Genomic DNA, 19,680 nt, shown 5'->3' on the forward strand with positions numbered 1-19,680 from the left:
CCTGCCCCTGATTAATATGTTTGTTATGTATGTAACAGTGCAGCACTGGAGTGTTAACAATGACTTTGTACTTGAATTGAATTTGAGCTGAGCGAAGGCTGACGATCCAATTTTTAGGGTATCGACTTGTAGGCGTATCTAGAGCTAAGTGGGAAGAACCTCAGCCGCCCCCCATGAATTCATCAGCCCGTCCAGTTTCCATTAGTGAGCAAGGCTGTCCATTTGAGCGATGCACTGGACCACCACAAACCTGCCTTCAGGTATCGCATTACCAAGTGCAATGCTTAATTATTTCCAAACATCATACAAAGTTTGTATAATTAGCCAGAAGTCCATTCATGGAAAATGTCCAGTGACTTACTGGATGTGTGTGCATGGAAAAAAATGCAAGGAGGGAAAGTTACATAAAGAGAATGTGTGCAGTTCCTGAAAGTAAAATAAATCAATATTTTTGAATGTGGTTTTTGCATTTGGGGTGAAGATGAATACCAATCTAGCCTTACCAAGCAGGATACATGAGTTTTCTCAGCGTTGCATGTCAGCATAGTTGTGTGACTGGTGATAGGGTGCCTTGCTATCTTGAATTAATATAGTAAAGGTGGTTTTTGCCAGCATCATTTGAAGTGCTCAGGCCATTCCTTCACAATTAATTAAATTACTTTTGAAGTGGAGTTATGCATGCATACATGAACATACAAATTAGGAGCAGGAGTAGGCCATTTGGCACCTCGCCTGCTCTGCCTTTCAACGAGATCATGGCTGACCTGATTGTGGCTTCAACTCCACGTTCCTGCCTACTTCTGATATCCTTTGACTCACTTGTTCATCAAGAATCTATCCATCACTGCCTTAAAAATATGAGAGCCCATTGTACACACCAAGGTCCCACAAATAGCAGAGAGATTTGTTTTGGTGATTTTTGTTTTAAATCTATTTTAACCAAGACATCTGAGGAACTCTTACACTCATGAATATTGATATAGAATCTTTCATATGCTCTTGAACATGTAGACATCAGGTAGTTCAACATCACTGACGTGTTAATTAAAGTTATATGCTCAAGCCCTGGAGCGAGGCTTGAATACATGAACTTCTAATTCAGGCTGTGATTCAGAACCATGAAGTCTTACAAATAACTGCTATGGCCTTTGCGAAGGAAGGGAGTAATTGGGCCACAAGGTAAACAGTTGCTGGGCACAACTTGGCCTTTGCTCACTTAGTTCATCGCAACAAGGATATTTATACATTTAGGCTAGGCAGAGGTATATGTTAGCCATGATGATGTAGACAAGAGGGTTAGGCGTCAATGTGAATACTCTCTATAGTCAGCCGTTGAATTTTAATTTCATTGACCGCATTAGAATAATGACTGCTTGGTTGTGTTACTGGAGGGGCTGCTAGTATTTTTGCAGTTGTACTCCAGCACATCAAAAGATTGAGGGGAAAAAAGTAAACTTATTGGCAAGGTCGGGTGTAAAAAGGAAACGCCAACGTATTGTGTAGTTGATCCTTTTCACACTATAACCCTTTCAGTTTACCCTATTAAAAATGTCAGTTACCAGATAACAAACAAAATGCAGCCCAGTATTGAATTACTTCCACCCACAGGGGTATAGTATTGCTTCTCTTTCATGATTGAACCTAACCAAATGCATTCCATGTGTCCAGTATTCGGTTCAACAGTCCAGAATATTTAAGACTTGTAAATATGCTACAGTGTTATTTTTGTCTTTAAGGGAGAACTTTGTCATCATGTTTGACAGTTATGCAATAATCAAATTTCTATTCTCATTAAAGCTACTAACTAAACAAGAAGCATTTTATCATTGGCATTTTGTGACCAACCCTGGCTGTCTCTAAAACCAACTTTCTCAATTGCTGTTGCAATGTGGCAGCATTCAACCGTTGGGTATGAGGATGCAATGTAAGGTTTTGTAAAAGGCAAATCTATGCCTGTGATATTAAGAATGTTTTCAATTTAGGTGTTTGTGAACATCAAGACACACAGCTCGATGCACAGTATCTGTGGTCCTATTGGTTGGTATGGTGTTATGGATAAGCTCTTTTCCTGGAAGAGTGAAGCAGGGCACTTAATACCTGTTAGAATTTTTGAAAAGCATATTCTTTTAAAGAGAATTTTTACTTGTTATAATGCTACTATTTTCATTATAGAAAATGTTTAAATTTTGTATAAAGATAAAATAATCTGCTTTGTTTCTATTGTTAGCTGGTACCTGAAAATGCTGCAGTGCTGGAGATGTAAACAGTGGTTCCATGAAGCTTGTATACAATGCTTACAGAAGCCTATGCTTTATGGAGACAGGTGAGGTCATATGTTCATGTTTAAAGCAAATCTGTAAATTCTTTTACAACAGATGTGACTTTTTTTAAACGGGTATCATGGCCCCATGTCCAAATCTGACTACATGCTCACTAGCATCTCGATATTGCATAACTCAGAATAGGCAAACAGCTAACTATACAATTGACTTTTTGGTGATCGCCAGTTTTTGGATTTCATTTTAAAAGTCGTGACTGACTGCGATGGACTATAATTTGTACAGCATGTGGTGCAAAGTTAGAGCTTTGTTAGACTACTGCTTTGAGGTGATCTCTCATCATTTGCCAGAATGCTGACCTGTCATCAAGGCAAAACTAAAACCTCACATCGGCAAAAGCTGCATAGTTTAGCTGTCATAAACAAAAGTCAGTTACTTATCATAAAATCTGAATTATAAATCTTTTTCCTTATTTGGAGGACAAAAATGGATATATGGGTCCAAATTTGCATGATTCAGCAAGAGTTATTTATGAGGATGACACCAGAAATATGTGGATTATAACAGGAAAGGATTGACAGGCTGAGTCTCCTCTCTCAAAAATAGAAGGCTGATGGGTGACCTAAAACTCTGGTTCAAGTGTACGTTAGTGTTTAGACTAAATGTGCGGGAGTTATAGGCCACATACTTACCTCTAGCTCTGGCAATTGTGAAATTCTTTATCTTGTCTGGGCCAACTGAAATGTCATTAAGTAGAGACAAAATGTCTCCAAGTAGGTGGATATATAAGGAAGAGAGTCTGCTTGGGTAATGTCACATAACCACCAGTTAACCTTTTCAGAAGTCTGAATTTAAGTTTCTGATTCACTACTTTGGTTGTAACAGGTGTGATTGGGGTAGTGAGGGTGAGTAAACATGAAGTAAATAACTCCATTATGGAGAGGAAAATAATTTTGCTTAACAAAAGAAATAATCTGATTATATAATACCTTTTACAAACTCAAGACATCCCAGAGTGCCTCACAGTCAATAAATAGCACTTAATCTGTTTTAGTGATGTTAGAGTCCTGGAGGCAAGGCCGCTCTTCTTTGAAAAGTGCTATGGGATATTTTACATCCATCTGAGAGAAGGCAAACGGCACCTTAGTTTAACGTCTTGTCCAAAAGACCACAGTGCAGCATTTCCTGAGTAATGCACTAAAATGTCAACCTAGCTCAAGTCTTTGAGTGATGCACAACCTATTGACTCAGTATGAGGCAAATGTCCCTTCATAGCTCCATGATGGTGCAGCAACCAGAAGGTCCCCATGCACAAGTCACCACGCATGCACGGCTTTGCAAATTTTAAAGGGCCCGAATTGATTGCATTACCAAAAAAAATAAGGGATAGGTAGTTATGAGGGTGACCACTGAGCCAAACCTGATGTATGTTTGTTTTTGACTCGTAATCCTTGAGCTCAGCTTCAAAATTTTCCTTGTAATGCAAGGGTAGGAAGAATCAAACATGGAAGAATCTGAATGTTCACTTGAATGGGGAAAGACAGCCTCTCCTTCTGGTAGAAGCATTGACTCAAATGAGTTAAGATAATTGGATTGCCTATAATCTTTTTTGTGCTCTGTGCGATGAGTTGTACGTGGATACAAAAAGGGACATGGAATATAACCTCGGAACTATACACCGAGTTTAATGTCAGTGATAAGGAAAGATATATCTTTCCTAGAAGTTTTAAAGCACCTGGAGATAGAAAATACAACTAACAATAGCTAGCATGAATTTTGAAATCTTAAGTCATGCTTAACCATCCTCAGAGTAAAGAAGTAACTGTCATTTGCTTGAATTTTAAAAAGACCTATCACATGTTAGGCTCTCGTCAAAGGTTAGGGTGTGTGGATTGGGACAATTAGCCAATTTACTATCCATTCAGCTATAAAATAGAAAGCAGAGGGTAGGGGTAAGAGGTCAGACTGGAAGAAGGGGGAAAGTGGCATTCCACAAGGATATGTGCTAGAACCACTGATATAATTCGCCATCACAATTTGTAGATGATACCAAACTGGGAGATATAGCTAATAGAGGAAGAATGCACATGATATAAGACAACAATAGAAAACTTGCAAACTAGGCAGTTAAGCAGCATAGAAAAATGTAAGGTAATGGACTTTTGTAGGGGAATAAGAAAACTGAGTGGGGTAGATTTTGTTCCAGGTAAAGTTTTAAAATAATATTTTAATGCCCTTTTGCTTCATTAAGTCGGGCAGCCCCTTGTTATTCAATTTGTTTTCCTTGCCATTATTTTTCTTTTCCTGGTGGTTGTTGGGGACATTTAAATCGCACCATACAAATGATGTGGATGTGTATCTCTTTAGGTGGCTTCCTATAACAGTCCAAAATTTCAAGATTTTGGAACAAAAGGACCTAGGGGTTTAGATGAACAAATCAGTAAAAGTGGCATCATAGGTCAGCAAAACAGTTAAAAATGCTAACAAAGCACTGGGATTTCTCTAGGGATATAGAATTCAAAAGTAGTAAAATTATTGAACTTGTCAACAATAGGGTCCTCATCAGACTGCACTAAGAGTACTGCACAATTCTGTTCTCAACTATAAAGGACATAGAAGCACAGGAGAAAATGCAAAAAAAGATTTACAAGAATGTTAGTAGAATTGAAAGGTGATTGGAAAAGATTGAACAGGTTGGGGCTTTCTTTTCTTCAGAAAAGACGACTTGGAGGAGACCGGATGTAGGTCTTTAAAATTATGAATGGGTTGGACAGGGGTGGATGTAGATGGTTAATTATTCCAGTAGGGAATTAAATATTTTTACTCAGAGTGGTTAGAATGTGGAACTCATGACTGCAGGAGATGGTTGAAGCAAAAAGCTTAGATGCCCATCAGAAAACTGATTGATGGGTACATGTGAGAAAGGGGAATAGAAAGAAATGTTGAAAAGCTGAGGTGAGGAATATGGAGTGGGAGGAGACATCTGTTGAGTACACACACCTCCAGCTATTTGTGCTAAATGGTCTGTTTATGTGCTTATATTCCACGTCGACATGAGAACTGTGTTTCCAAATTATGCTGCTAAAAATGAAGGATTTTGTTTTCTCCTCTTTGTCCATTAGGTTCTATTTATTTATTTGTTCCGTTTGCAATTCTGGACCAGAATACCTCAAACGTCTACCTTTACGATGGTAAGGTATTGATTAATTGTTTAGTTTAGGGTTTTAAAACATGCAGTAGTGTTTTGCTCCAGTTTATCTAGTGTTTTTATAAATACTAGTTGGCATTGACCGTGATTTCCTTTCATGCTCAGGAGATTAGTTACAAACTATTCATAAACAATAATACATTGTTCATATGTAATTGCCCTATGTCAGACGCATTTGAAGATCATGCACAAGATCTTCTAATTTACTTATGTCTAAAAATAGAGCTAGTTTTCCAATCTAATTAATTATATAAATGATGAGTATTAAATTACTGTTAGAAAGTACAAGCATTAAAAGTGCCCTAAATAAACTGAGCATTTTTTTTGTAAGTTGAGGTTTAATTCTGCAGTGTTCTGACTTAATTTAGCCAATAGTATAATTGGACAAATTTGCATTGGTATTTGTCCAGTTTTCCAATGCACTGTGCATCATTGCTGGTTTTGTTGGTCCTTGGTTTTCAGTGTGTGCTGCGATTGGCAAACAAATGAGCACTGCTGAAGAAATGTGTTGAAAACCTTTTAAGATGTTTGCTCATGAGTGGATCTTAAAATGTATGTTAAACACTTTTTTCTCTCCCAGGGTTGACATAGCACACTTAAGCCTTTATAATCTAAGTGTTATTCATAAAAAGAAGTATTTTGATTCTGAGCTTGAATTGATGAATTACATTAATGAAAATTGGGACAAACTACAACCTGGTAAGGTAAGGTCTAGTTACAGTTTAGCACTGAATGTAATTGGTTAGTGGTGAGCAGAATCATGTTCCAGACTGTTGTTAGTCGTACCATATGATTGTTCAGCAATATTAATAGATAATTTGGCCTCAAATATTCCTTCACATAACTTTTCAGAGTAATTGTTTTTTGGTTTCTTTTAAATGCATATTTGATACTTAATTTTACAATGGTTAAAATTGTTATTGAGCAAATTCAAAGCTGACTTTGTTTGGCCGGCACATGTTGACACTTATTTGTCTTTATTTCAAATATTTGACCTGCAAGTATGTTTATTATTCTGTTGAAGGGTTAACTTTCAGGAATCATACATTAATATAGTAGATTTGTGTTGAAGAATTGATTAACTTGAATTTAGAAATAATTAAAAGCACATAGATTCACAATTTGTGTTCTAAAATAAGTGAAAGAAATGCTTAATTTAAAGTCATGTATTGATTGTTACACATTAGAACTGGAAAATAATTATAAATTAAAATGTTGATATAAACTTAACATTTTAACTGAATTTACTAGTATCAATCATAATTTTATGGGCTGTAACAATGAAACACATAACAAAAGGATGTTGAATTTATCTGTTTTCTTATTTGTTTGCAGCTTGTAGACACTCTAAAATCTGACCGATACGGTTATATTCGTGAAGCCCTAAATGAGAACAAATGCATGTAAGTGAGGGTATATCCCAAATAGAAATAATGGAATTAACGATGTTTCAGGAGGAGAGAGATTTCTGCTCTTAACCCTGTTCACAAGTAGAGAAGTGGGGCAGGGAGTAGAAATCTGTTCTCAGTTATCAATTTTCATTCTAGCTTGTGTGCAGTCCTACTTGTCCATTACCCCAATTCTTGTTGACTTGTATTTGCACCATGTCCCTCAGCATGTTAAATTCAAAATCCCCATCCTTGTTTCAAATTCAGGTTAATATGGATGCCTTATGACTGGTGCTGCAGAGACTGCAATAATATTTCAAATGTAATCTGATAATTAGAATGGTTACTTCACAGAAAGAGGCCTTTTGGCCAGTTGTCATGGGTAAAGAACTACAATAGATATCGAAAAAGAAGGAAGACATTGAATGAAATAGTGATATGGGGAAATGATGGGCCTAATAATGATATTTTCTGATTCCGTTAAAAATTCTTGTTAGCTCCTGTTAACACATGCATACTTTCTTTATGCGGTTATCTTCTTTCATTGTAAATTTTAGCAAAGTTTTTGACAAGGTCCTATGAGGCAGTCTGGTCAGAAAATTAAAAGATCATGGGATCCAAGGAAAAGTGGCAAGTTGGATCCAAAATTGGCAAGAGGCAAAGGATTTTTAAAATTTTTATTTTTTTGGTAATTGGACAGTTTCTAGTTGGGCTCCATAGAGCTCAATTGTTGCTCATGGCATATATCAATGATTTAGACTTAAGTGTAGGGTGCATGTTTAAGAAGTCTGCAGATGATATGAAAATCAGCTGTGGTTGATAGTGAGGAAGAAAGCTGTAGACTGCAGAAAAATATCAATGGTCTAGTCAGGTAGGCAGAAAAGTGGCAAAATGGAATTCAATTCAGAGATGTGAGGCATTGGATTTGGAGACGGCAAATGGCATGGTATTGAGTAGTGTAGAGGAGTAGAGGGACCTTGGAATGAATGTTAGAGATCCCTGTAGGTAACAGAGCTGGTAGATAAGGTGGTTAAGAAGGTATTTGAGATATTATCGTTTATTGGCCAGGGCATGGAGTATAAGAGCAGGGAGAATATGCTAAAACTGTATAAACCACTAGTTCAATTGCAGCTAGAGTACTGTATACAGTTCTGGTCACCGCATTATAGGATGGAAATGATTGCACCAGAGAGGGTACAGAGGAGATTTACAAGGATGTTGCTAGGAATTGAGAATTTTAGCTATGAGAAAAGATTGGTTAGGCTGGTATTGTTTTCTTTGGAATAGAGGAGGCTGAGAGCAGATTTATTTGAGCTGTGCAAAATTTGAGGGTCCAAGATAGTGAGTTGGAAGGACCTATTTCCTTTTGCAGGGATCAGTAACTGGGGGGAGGGCGGGGGAAATAGATTTAAAGTAATCAGTAGAAGGCTCAGAGGGGAACTGAGAAATCTTTTCACCCAGAGGATGGTGGGGTCTGGAGCTCAGTACCTGAAAGGGTGTTAGAGGCAGAAACCCTCATTGTATTAAAAAACTACTTTGATGTGTACTTGAAATGCGGTAACCTATGAGGCTAAGAGCTAGAAAGTAGGATTGGGCTGGAGAGCTCTTTTTCAGCTGGAACAGACATGATGGGCTGAATAGCATCCTTCTGTGTCATATATCTTGATAAACACTATGGAGTACAACAAGAGGAATGTATACCTTCTCCCTCTGGTGCGCAACACAAAAATCTGAATGTCATTGTGTTTTTGTTTTATATCTCACTGATCATTTAAAACTAATAATTTACTTAGGTTTATGTCTGGAAAAGAAATAAAGAAGAAGAAACATTTGTTTGGATTGCGAATTCGGGTGCCTCCCATTCCTCCCAATGGTGCAATGAAGGCTGAGGAAAGCACTGAGGAAGTTTCTCATGAATTTAAAATTAAAGGAAGAAAGTCCAGTAAATCCACACCTGTACCTGCACCAGTAGCTGCAAAAAGGTAAAGCACTTCACTATAATTGTTGTCCCGTGGTTCTTTCAAGAAAGATCTGAGACAAACTGATAGCTGTTAGAGGCAGTGAAAGTGCTCTCTGGACCAGCTATCCGGCCATTCTGGGATGCGCAGTGTCAGTAGTGCAAGGAGACCTGACTCTGTGGTTCCAAGTAGTGAGATTCTGCATTATGAAGATTTTAATAAGATAAAATAGGGTGTAAGACTGTAGATGTCTCTGCCACCTAAGATGCAATCCTGAAGTTAAAAGGCTATTGCCCTTTTTAAAATTTGATCCTTTTGTAATTTGGTATATCTTATTACCATTTTCCCCTTCCTTTCTAGTGTAACGTTACTGAATTTGGTCTTACTGCTATCCCAGATTGTATATTTTTAAAATTCTGTCACATAGGTTATGATAGCATAGATTATTGTACTCCTGCATTTTAACCTATGATTCAGATCATAGAGTAGTAAAGCTTTGGGAAAATTATCCATTTCAAGATGTCTTAAGTAGATCTTGTAATTTCAGTATTAGTGGCCAGTGATTGCAGAAAAGTAAATCAATAGCAGTGATTTTGTGTATTCAGTATTAAAGCAAGAAGGCTTGAGAAATGCATGGAGAAAATTGAGCTGAAACCTAAAAAATAGAGAAGGAAAGCAGCATCCAGGAAAAACAGCTGTTATCAAAATAACTAGGTCCAAACTATTTGGACTCTAGCTTTATGTATAATCACTAATCTGCTTAATTAACAATTTATGATCACACTGGATCGCCATCTTGTTGTGATCAGGTGAGGAGGGGTCGAATGGTCCTCCTCTTTTCCCTCCTCACGTTTGACTGCAACGGTTTTTTTTGAAGAAGTTAAATTTCTCAATTCAGTGGGTATATAACTGTTTACGCGTTGGTTCTTTTATGATCACAATCAGGTTTTCTTGAGTTTAACAAAAAGCAGTTAGCTTTATTATACTTAAACCGCCCTAAGTAAAATAATAAGTATGCTTTGACAGTGCAAACACTTGAAGTTCATGCAAGCACACCAATAGATTAAAGTGAGGAAAGGTAGATTTGTCAACTTAGTGCCCAGAGAAATAAAAGGGGTATACTGTCCATAGTTTGGTGAGTTGGCTGGTTTTGATGGTCCTGATGCTTCTGATTTAAAGATGTAGACTGCTGATTTGGCTATTCTCCTGGTGATGGTAGTGCTGGATTGAATTCTTTTAAAGTTTCTGTCTGCAGCAAGGGTGTCCCTGGATGGTCACAGCCAGTAAATGGTTGAAGCTTGCAAGGTGAGTTGGAGAGAAAAGCAGGAAGGAGGGACCCCATTGTGTGTTCTCTCATCAGCTTCTTGTCCTCTTATTGCAGAGAAAGTAGATGTTTAAACACACAAAGGATGGGCCTGTCACATGACCAGTGATTCAGACATGGTTGTGACTAGTGTATTATCCCCTGTAACTTATCAGTTCATGTCTGACAACCCTCACTCTCAGCCAGTGTCCCATTGTTCAAGTGGTTGGGTTGACCGTATTCCCATGGTAGCTTCCTTTATTCTTTCATGAGATGTAGGCATCTCTGGCAAGGGCAGCATTTGTTGCCCATCCCAAATTGCCCTTGAACCGAGTGGCTTTCCTGGCCGCTTCAGAAGGCATTCAAGTAATGCTTCCCAAACTTTTTCCCACTGTGACCCCATTTCGAGCTTCAAAATTTCTGTGATCTCTCAGTGGGAGCAGAGAGAGGTGGGTGGTTGTGAAACCTGTGAGAGCAAGGCCGTTGTGGGCAGAATTTTTAATTTTCACATTTTTGAAAGCTTAGCTTTTCAGTGTCTTTTTTGGAGCAGGAATCAGGCCTCAAAGCATCGGCCCTTAAGGCTACACCTGCCGTTATTTTAAAAAGTGAGGATTTAAAGGGGCCTTGCAGCTGTTAACATTATCAGAGAGTTCCATTGCAGCTGGAGAGCTCGCGACCCCAAAGATGCGCTGGGACCCCCCCTCCCCACCAGAAGTGCCCACATAAGAATTGCATGGCAATTGCCTGGGAAGCTCAAACTTCCTTTGGGCAATTGGCCTGCAATGGGAACCACCTAAAACTCTTATTTAAATCACAAACCTCGGATGGCTTGGACTGTCTTACAGGAATAATTATCCAGAAAAAGCTAGAATTAAAATTACTCCTAACTCCTGGCTAACTGCACTGTAATAGCACTGACCCCCTACTCACTTTGGGCATACTTATCTATCCCATTGTTCTGAAAGAACTTTTTTAGGTTCCATGTGTTTTCCCTTCCTAATAGCACTGTGGGTGTACCTACACCAGTAACCTGCAGCAATTTAAGAAGATGGCACACCACCTTCTTGAGGGCAATTAGGGATGCCCATGCCCTGTGAAAGAATACATTTTAAAAAGCCCTCTAAATGTTATGTAACAATTTTGTGTAGATTTTACATTATAATGACTCAATGTATTTTTCTCCCAATAGTGTATTAAATAATGGCATTGGGAAAAAAGGCAAGAAAAGGCCTTCAGTTGAGCCTTCTGAACAATACACAAGGTTGAAGGTCAAGAGATTTTCTGACTCAAATGTAGTAAGTATACTTTTTCCCATTAATGCCCCTCCTTTACAGCTTGGCTATTGGCACTAATAAGATGTGAAGAAGTACAATTGAACAAGCAGAAACCATCTTAGTTAAATGATTCGTCACATGATCCTTTACAGATAAAGGTTCATAAGCCATGAATGACTACTTGAGTTGAGATTATTTTGATTGTGGGGGTCACACCTGTGATGTGTCCTCCTGTCTGTACCTGTGTATTTGTAGCAGGGATCAGTAGATACTGATCAAGGGTGGTAATTCTGACAGATTTTTGTGTATGTTCACAACTCAGTATGAGATTAGTTAAATTGGCTAAAAGGAGGAAACCTAGGAATGGAGTCCATATAGTTCAGTGCCACTGTGCTAATAGTTTCATATAATTGAACTGAAACAAATTAATTCGTTCAGTGAGATAGAACCAGTTTAAGGAAACTGTGGTAAGCAGCACAAATAATATTTTATTTAGTTAGTTAATTGGTTTGGAGATGATACAAAAATGAACAGCCATTTTATTGTGCATATATTTGGACTAGGTCATTCAGCAAATATGAAATTATTTTGAAGACTGCAGTTTGAACCAGCTGAAGCTTACTGCTATGCCCTCTCTGGCCAACTTTGGTTGTTATGTATAATGAAGGCATATAAGGGAAGATGGCTGCATGGACACAGAGTTGGCTGGATGACAAGAAACAGAGTCATGGTAAAAGGTTGCCTTTTGGACTGAAGGAAGGTATACAGTATGATTCCCTGGGTGTCAGTATTACACCTAGACTTGGGTGTCCAGGTATTGTGAACTGTGAGGAAGGTATTGATGGGCTTCAAGAGGGCATATACAGGCTAGTGCAATGGGCAGAAAAGTGGCTAATGAAATATAATGCAGAGAAATGTGAAATGATACATTTTGGTAGGAAGAATGTAGAGAGACAACATAAAATAAAGGGTACAATTCTAAAGGAGATGCAGGATAGGTGGGACCTGGATGTATATATGCATAAGTCATTGAAGGTGGCAGGATGAGGTTGAAAGTGGTTAATAAAGCAAATGGCGTCCTAGGCTTTATCAATAGAGGCATAGAGCACAAATGCAAGAAAGTGTTGATGAGCCTATGTAAAACACTGGTTTGGCCTCAACTGGAGTATAGTGTCCAATTCTGAGTATCATGGTTTAGGAAGGATGTGAAGGCATTAGTGAAGGTTTAAAAAAGATTTATGGCTCCAGAAATGAGTGTCTTCAGTTACATAAATCAATTGGAAAATCTGGGCTGGTTCTCCTCAGAAGAGAAGGTTGAGAGGAGATTTGTAGAGGTGCTCAAAATCATGAGTGTCTAGACAGATCAAAATTGTTCCTTTTGGTAGAAGGATAGAGAACCAGAGGAAACGGAATTATGGTGATTGGCAAAAGAACCAGAGGCAGCTTAGGTTTTTACATAGTGAGTGCTTAGGATCTGGAAAGCATTGCCTGAGAGTTTGGTGGGGCAGATTCAATCGTCGCTTTCTAAATGAAATTGGATAAACATCTTAACAGACAATATTTACAGGGCTATGGGAAAGAGTGTAGGGAGAGGGACCAGCTTAATTCCTCATGCCAACTCTCTGCAAGGGTGTGATGGGCCCAATGGCCACCACCTCTGTTATCATCATTCTAATTCATTGTTTGAAAATTCTTAAACCAATCCTAGCTGGAAAATTTTAGATGAATAATTTTAATGAATCCTTTTTCTATACAGTTCCTTACAAAATATACTAATAGATGATTGCTGTGTGAAATTAATACTTCAGTAAAGTCTAATATGAATCATCAAAACTGCATTATCTGCCATTAATCTCATTAAATGCACATTTGCTTATAGTCATGTAAATGTATACACAGAAATGGAAAGATTTTTAATGTTAAACTCATTCCTATCACTGGGAACAAAGGGAGGGTTTTAAAGGGAGAAGAACTTGATTAACACAGCAGGAATGCACAACTGGAACCCTAAATTAAAATTCAGGTCAAGAAGTAGACAAAAGTTTGGAAGGCTAACTTAAGATTTCCTTTCTGAAAGCAGTTAAGTCAAAATATTGAAGAAAGTTGCATTTGGGGCTAACTATTATTCTCATTAGTGTATTGAATTTGATGCCATTTAAACCCTTGGTGATAGTAATGTGTAATTCACTGTGCCATGGAGTGGTGGGTGTGTTGTACTTTTGTGTAGATCGTGGGTTCTTCATTTTGGCTGTGCATCTGAGGGGTAAAGCAGAGACTAGATGTATCACAGAATCACACAGTGCAGAAGAGGCCCTTTGGCTCATCGAGCCTCCACCTACACATGAGAAACACCTGACCTACCTACCTAATCCCATTTACCAGCACTTGGCCCATAGCCTTGAATGTTATGACGTACCAAGTGCTCATCCAGATACTTTTTAAAAGATGTGAGGCAACCCGCCTCCACCACCCTCCCAGGCAGTGCATTCCAGACCGTCACTGCCCTCTGGGTAAAAAAGTTTTTCCTCACATCCCCCCTAAACCTCCTGCCCCTCACCTTGAACTTAAGCCCCCTCATGACTGACCCTTCAACTAAGGGGAACAGCTGCTCCCTATCCACCCTGTCCATGCCCCTCATAATCTTGTACACCTCGATCAGGTCGCCCATCAGTCTTCTCTGCTCCAATGAAAACAACCCAAGTCTATCCAACCTCTCTTCATAACTTAAATGTTTCATCCCAGGCAACATCCTGGTGAATCTCCTCTGCACCCCCTCCAGTGCAATCACATCCTTCCTATAATGTGACGACCAGAACTGCACACAGTACTCCAACTGTGGCCTCACCAAGGTTCTATACAACTCCAACATGACCTCCCTACATTTGTAATCTATGCCTCGATTGATAAAGGCAAGTGTCTCATATGCCTTTTTCACCACCCCCTCCGCCTTCAGAGATCTATGGATACACACGCCAAGGTCCCTCTGTTCCTCGGAACTTCCGAGTGTCATGACGTTAATTGAATACTTCCTTGTCAAATTACTCCTTCCAAAATGTATCACCTCGCACTTTTCAGGGTTAAATTCCATCTGCCCATTTGACCATCCCGTCTATATCTTCCTGTAGCCCAAGACACTCAACCTCACTGTTAACCACCCGGTCAATCTTTGTGTCATCTGCAAACTTACTAATCCTACCCCCCACATAGTCATCTATGTCGTTTATATAAATGACGAATAATAGGGGACCCAGCACAGATCCCTGTGGTACGCGACTGGACACGGGCTTCCAGTCACTAAAGCATCCTTCTGTCATCACCCTTGCCTCCTACAACTAAGCCTTTTATTTTTAGTTGTATTTGGAAATGCAGACATTTTTGAGGTTTGTTCTGAAATCTTATTTTTCATTTTCATTACTTCCAGGAAAGTGAGAAAAGCAACCAAAGTCACTGTGACATTCAGGACCAATCTGCAATGCTAGATACGCTTGCCTTGGATCTTCCTGGTCCCAAAAGGTAGTTGATGAGTTTTAAAAGTATTTTGTAGAAAAGATATTCTTAACATAATGTTTAATCATTTTGACATGCTTTTGCCAGAGTAATAATCATACTGAAGACTGTTAAGTTTATATAAAACAATTTAACTTTCAAGTAAGAATATAAAAAATCAGATCATCCCTCAAGCTTGCTCCGCCATTCAGTAAGGTCATGGTTAAACCTCTACATTAATTCCACTTTCTTGTCCTATCTCCAGTTCCCTTTACTCCCTTAGTGCCCAAAAATATATTGATCTCCAATCTTGACTATACTTGGTGGCTCTGAAAACTCAATCACTTTGAGTAGAGAATTCCAATGTTTCAGAGTAATGGAATGCCACCTCATCTCAGTCCTAAATTGCTCACCCCTTATTCTGAGGTTATGACACCCCTGGCATTAGACTCTTCAGCCAGGGGAAATAACCTCTGTGTTTACCCTATCAAACCTTCTTCGAAACCCCAGAGAATATTGGCCCATTCTACTCTTGGACACCCCTCTTGTTTTGGGAATCAATCTAGTGAACCTAAGTCAACTATATCTTTCCTTGGGTAAGGTGACTAAAACTATACAGTACTTCAGATGTGGTCTCACCAATGCCCCATATAATTGCAAAAGATTTCCTCACTTTATTACCGCCATTACCTTGTAATGAAGGCTGAAAAACCATTTCCTTCCTAATTCCTTGCTGTACCTGCATGAATTTTTGATTCATATTCAAGTACATAAGAATCCCTCTGAATCACAACATTTGTTCACCTTTTGTTTTTTTTTTAAAATTCTGCTTTTCTATTCATCCTACCAACATAGATAATTTCGCATTTTGCCACATTATACTCCATCTGCCACTTTTTTGCCAAGCCACTTAACTGCACCATATCCTTTTGCAGCCCTTTCCCTCACAGTTTACTTTCCCACCTACCTTTGTATTCTAGGCAAAATTGGATATATTACACTCGGTCCCTTCATTTTAAATCATTGACATTGCTTGAACCTCAGCTGTTCACAATCTATGATCCCTGCAGCACTCCACTAGTTTCACCCTGCATCCTGAGAATTACTTGTTCATTCCTTCTGTATTTTTTGTCTGTTAAACAATCTTCAATCCATGCTAATATATTACCTGCAATTCCATGAGCCCTAACCTTGAATAGAACCCTCTAGTATGGCACCTTATCAAAAGCCTCTGAAAATCAAAATATACTACATCCAATGGTCTCCCCACCCCCCCTCCCCCATATGCACCCTCATTGTTACACCCTCAAAAAAAGACTAGGTTTGTCAAACATGATTTTCCTTTCGTAAAACCATGTTGACTCTGATCATGCCCTGTTATTGCATCCCTAATAATGGATTCTAGCTTTTTCCCTCCCAATTGTGTCAGGTTAACTGGCCTATAGTTCCCCATTTTCCCCCTCCTTCCTTTCTTGATCAGAAGGGTTACATTTGCTTCTTTCCAATCAACAGGGACTATTTAGAATCAAGTGAATTCTGGAAGATCAAAAACAATATATGCACCATCTCTGCAGGCACCTCTTTTAAACCTCATCAGGTCCAGGGGATTTGTCAACTTTTAGTTCCATTAATTTCTCCAGTACTTTTTTATTTAGTTACTTCAAATTGCTCTTTCATTAAACACTTGGCTCCCCACAATGTCCTTTTATATTCTTTGTGTCTTCTACTGTGAACACTGACACAATATTTAATGCCTTCTTTATTTCCCATTGTAATTTTTCCTGTTTCAACCTGAGACTCCAGTGTTTACTTTCACTAATCATTTCCTCTTTTTATGCGTGTAAACAAATTCTTATTTGTTTTTATATTTCTTGCTAGTTTACCCTCATTCAATTTCTTGGTTATCCTTTGCTGATTTTTAAAACCATCCCAATTCTCAGGCTTGCTATGTTATTTGACAACATTGTAAATTTCTCCCTTTAATCCTTAACTTCTCTAGTTAGCCATGTTTGAACCACTCTTCTAATGTTTTTTTTATATCAAGAAGTTGTCTATTTGTTAGTTATGAATTATTCATTTTATGTTTGCAATTGCTTACTTACCATCATATCTTTTAATCTAATTTCCTAATCTACTCAGTTGACCAGCCCCCCTTAAATGTCTCTATAATTAGCTTTCTTTAAATTTAAGCCCCAATTTTGAACTTAACCACATCACTTTGAAATTTATGAAATTGTTCTTCAAAATATTGGTTTTTTTTGCATTCTAGGAGGCTTGTTGAGAAAACTGCACAATCCTCTAATACCTCTGATGTAGAATCCACTGGTGCAGCCAGCACCACAGAAACTACCTCAACTAGTCTGTCTAGACAGTCCAGGTGATCAGCCATTACTTTCTTTAAAAAGCTCTAATTGTAAGCTGCTGAGTATTTCAGCCCAATCAAAACAAAAACTTAATATTGGTAAAACTGATACAGATTAGGGTTTAATCCACCTGTAAAACTGTTTGCTCTTCACTAGCTGGTGATTTGAGGTTAATGTTGACTATATCATAAGAGATAGATGTCAGAACCACAGATTCACAACTGTTTTACAGTTGCTCACATAGCAGGTGAGCCCTGCTAAAACACTGCCTGGTGTTTTGAGGTTAATGTTGACTATATCATAAGAGATAGATGTCAGAACCACAGATTCACAACTGTTTTACAGTTGCTCACATAGCAGGTGAGCCCTATTTTAAAGCAGTTTCTGTAACATTTAAGTTTATTTTTGTTTTATCACTTAAAAATTAATCCATGTTTATTACATAAGGGAAATAGATATTGACTTGTGTTTGGTAATAAAATCTAACACTGCATCACCTTTAATGAGATGGCAAAGTTTATTTAGTTGATAACTATGTATGGAATGCATATTACCAATACTTACAATTTCCTTGAGTGTCTCAATTTCTGTGATTTTGATAAGTTCAAGTGTTTGCACTTTACATAGGGAATTTAAATCTAGCTTTTACATGTTTAAATGCTCTTGCCTCTTGAAAAACCTCTAAATTGCAAGCATTGGTAATACGGGATTGTTTCACCAGTATTGATTGCGTGGAAGCAGCTGATCTGAGGCATCTTAGGAAAAGTCTGCTTTCTTTACTCAGAAGCAACAATAACAGGAGAAATCTCCTAAGAACCCTACATTTTGCTTCCTTTATTAAGCTTATGTATGTACATTACATTTCTTGCTTTCATGTTTTTGAATTCCTTTGTGCTGCTGGAGAATCTCTTGTTCTACAGACTCTCTGCAATAATGAGTTACTTTGGCTGGCACTTGTCAGACTACTGAAATCTAATGTAGGAATGGAAGGTATAATAGACCTGGATTTCATGGCAGTAATGATGTCAAAACTATCAACATTCTATTATTACCCCTCTGAAACCAACAGCAACTTCTGAAATCCAGAAATATGCTGTTAAATGTGGAAATCCAAAAACTGGCATCAATGATTCTACTCTTTGCCATTGGGTGTGCTGTTGAGGTCCCTGTACACACTGCAATCACTTAGAATCATTGAACTGAAGAGAATTTGCCCTTTCACTCTGTGACATTGCTGTTAAAATCACCAAAAGTTACGCCTTCAGGGCAAACTAAATCATAGCTATTTCTGAAGAATCTCTATGGCCCTGGAAAACTAATTTCATAATTTTATAACGACAGATTTTTCCATTCTGATAATTTCAACTTTTTAGTTTTTTAAGTTTGCTTCTATCTTTAAGCATCTAATGTGCCCCAATCATTTATTTCACTCTGTAAAATTTATTTAATAAGTGAAGGATAAGCAGTACGTTTTATTTTCTGGTTTGCTATCTGAGAACATTTCAATGTGGATTGCTTGCCTTGGTGACATCACTGTTGCTGGACTCCTAGAGATCCGCTTGACTTGGTGCCAAATTCAAATTAATGATGGTATGGGTAAAATACAAGCCACGTTGATCTCTAGATCTTTGTGGGCAGCTTTCTTTGAGATTAGTGACAAGGGCCATCGCTTCGCCACTGACAGTGAAACCTGAGCCAATCTGATGCCAAAAAGGCTTGATCTCAAAGCTTTTAATTTGGTTTGTCTCAACAGTAAGTGACAGTGTTCCTTAATCTTGACCTGAAACATGAACTGTGTTTCTCTCACCAGATGCTGCCTGACTTGCTGAGTATTTCCAACATTTTTTGTTTTTATTTCAGATTTCCAGCATCTGCAGTATTTTGCTGTTGTACCCCAGAATGGTCATATGGTTTATTGCATATTTTATAGAAGCTAAAGTTAAAGCTGCATTTGTAATGAGTATCTCTGTAAAAAGCTTATATTGGTATGTAAAGGTTGGATCCAGCTCTATGCTTCACCGGCTGGCTTTCTGGAATAGAATTAATTACGTATTTTTATAAAAAACTTAATTTTATAAAATCAAATACTGGGAGTTGAAAGCAAAATATGCATAGTAAAAGCAAAGTACCGCGGATGCTGGAGATCTGAAATAAAAAAGAGTGGTGGAAAAACTCAGCAGTCTTCAGAGAGAGAAACAGAGTTAAAGTTTTGAGTCCAATATGACTTGTTTCTCTCTCCACAGATGCTACCAGACCTGCTGAGTTTTTCCAGCACTTTCTGTTTTCGTATTAGGAAAACATGCATGCTTGCCACCTCCCTTCACTATATTTTCTTAAGTTTCTGAATAGGTTTTGATCAATTCAGTGAATGTCAACTGCATCGAAATTCCTCACTTTTTGTGCTGTCATAGCCTAAACTAT

The 19,680-nt window shown here is 38.1% G+C and overlaps 1 protein-coding gene across 1 annotated transcript in view; it reads left to right on the plus strand.

Annotated features, from left to right (window-relative positions):
- mtf2 (metal response element binding transcription factor 2) overlaps positions 1-19,680 on the plus strand; it is a 42,570-nt gene that overhangs the window by 21,402 nt on the left and 1,488 nt on the right. Inside the window, exons 7-14 of the mRNA XM_078560796.1 lie at positions 2,228-2,323; positions 5,402-5,470; positions 6,068-6,191; positions 6,823-6,890; positions 8,669-8,857; positions 11,326-11,431; positions 14,832-14,923; positions 17,166-17,273. Coding sequence (XP_078416922.1) covers positions 2,228-2,323; positions 5,402-5,470; positions 6,068-6,191; positions 6,823-6,890; positions 8,669-8,857; positions 11,326-11,431; positions 14,832-14,923; positions 17,166-17,273 — 852 coding nt within the window. The remainder of the gene's footprint in view (positions 1-2,227; positions 2,324-5,401; positions 5,471-6,067; positions 6,192-6,822; positions 6,891-8,668; positions 8,858-11,325; positions 11,432-14,831; positions 14,924-17,165; positions 17,274-19,680) is intronic.

Source organism: Cetorhinus maximus, chromosome 17 (genome assembly GCF_964194155.1).
Source record: "Cetorhinus maximus chromosome 17, sCetMax3.hap1.1, whole genome shotgun sequence".
NCBI lineage: Eukaryota > Metazoa > Chordata > Chondrichthyes > Lamniformes > Cetorhinidae > Cetorhinus > Cetorhinus maximus.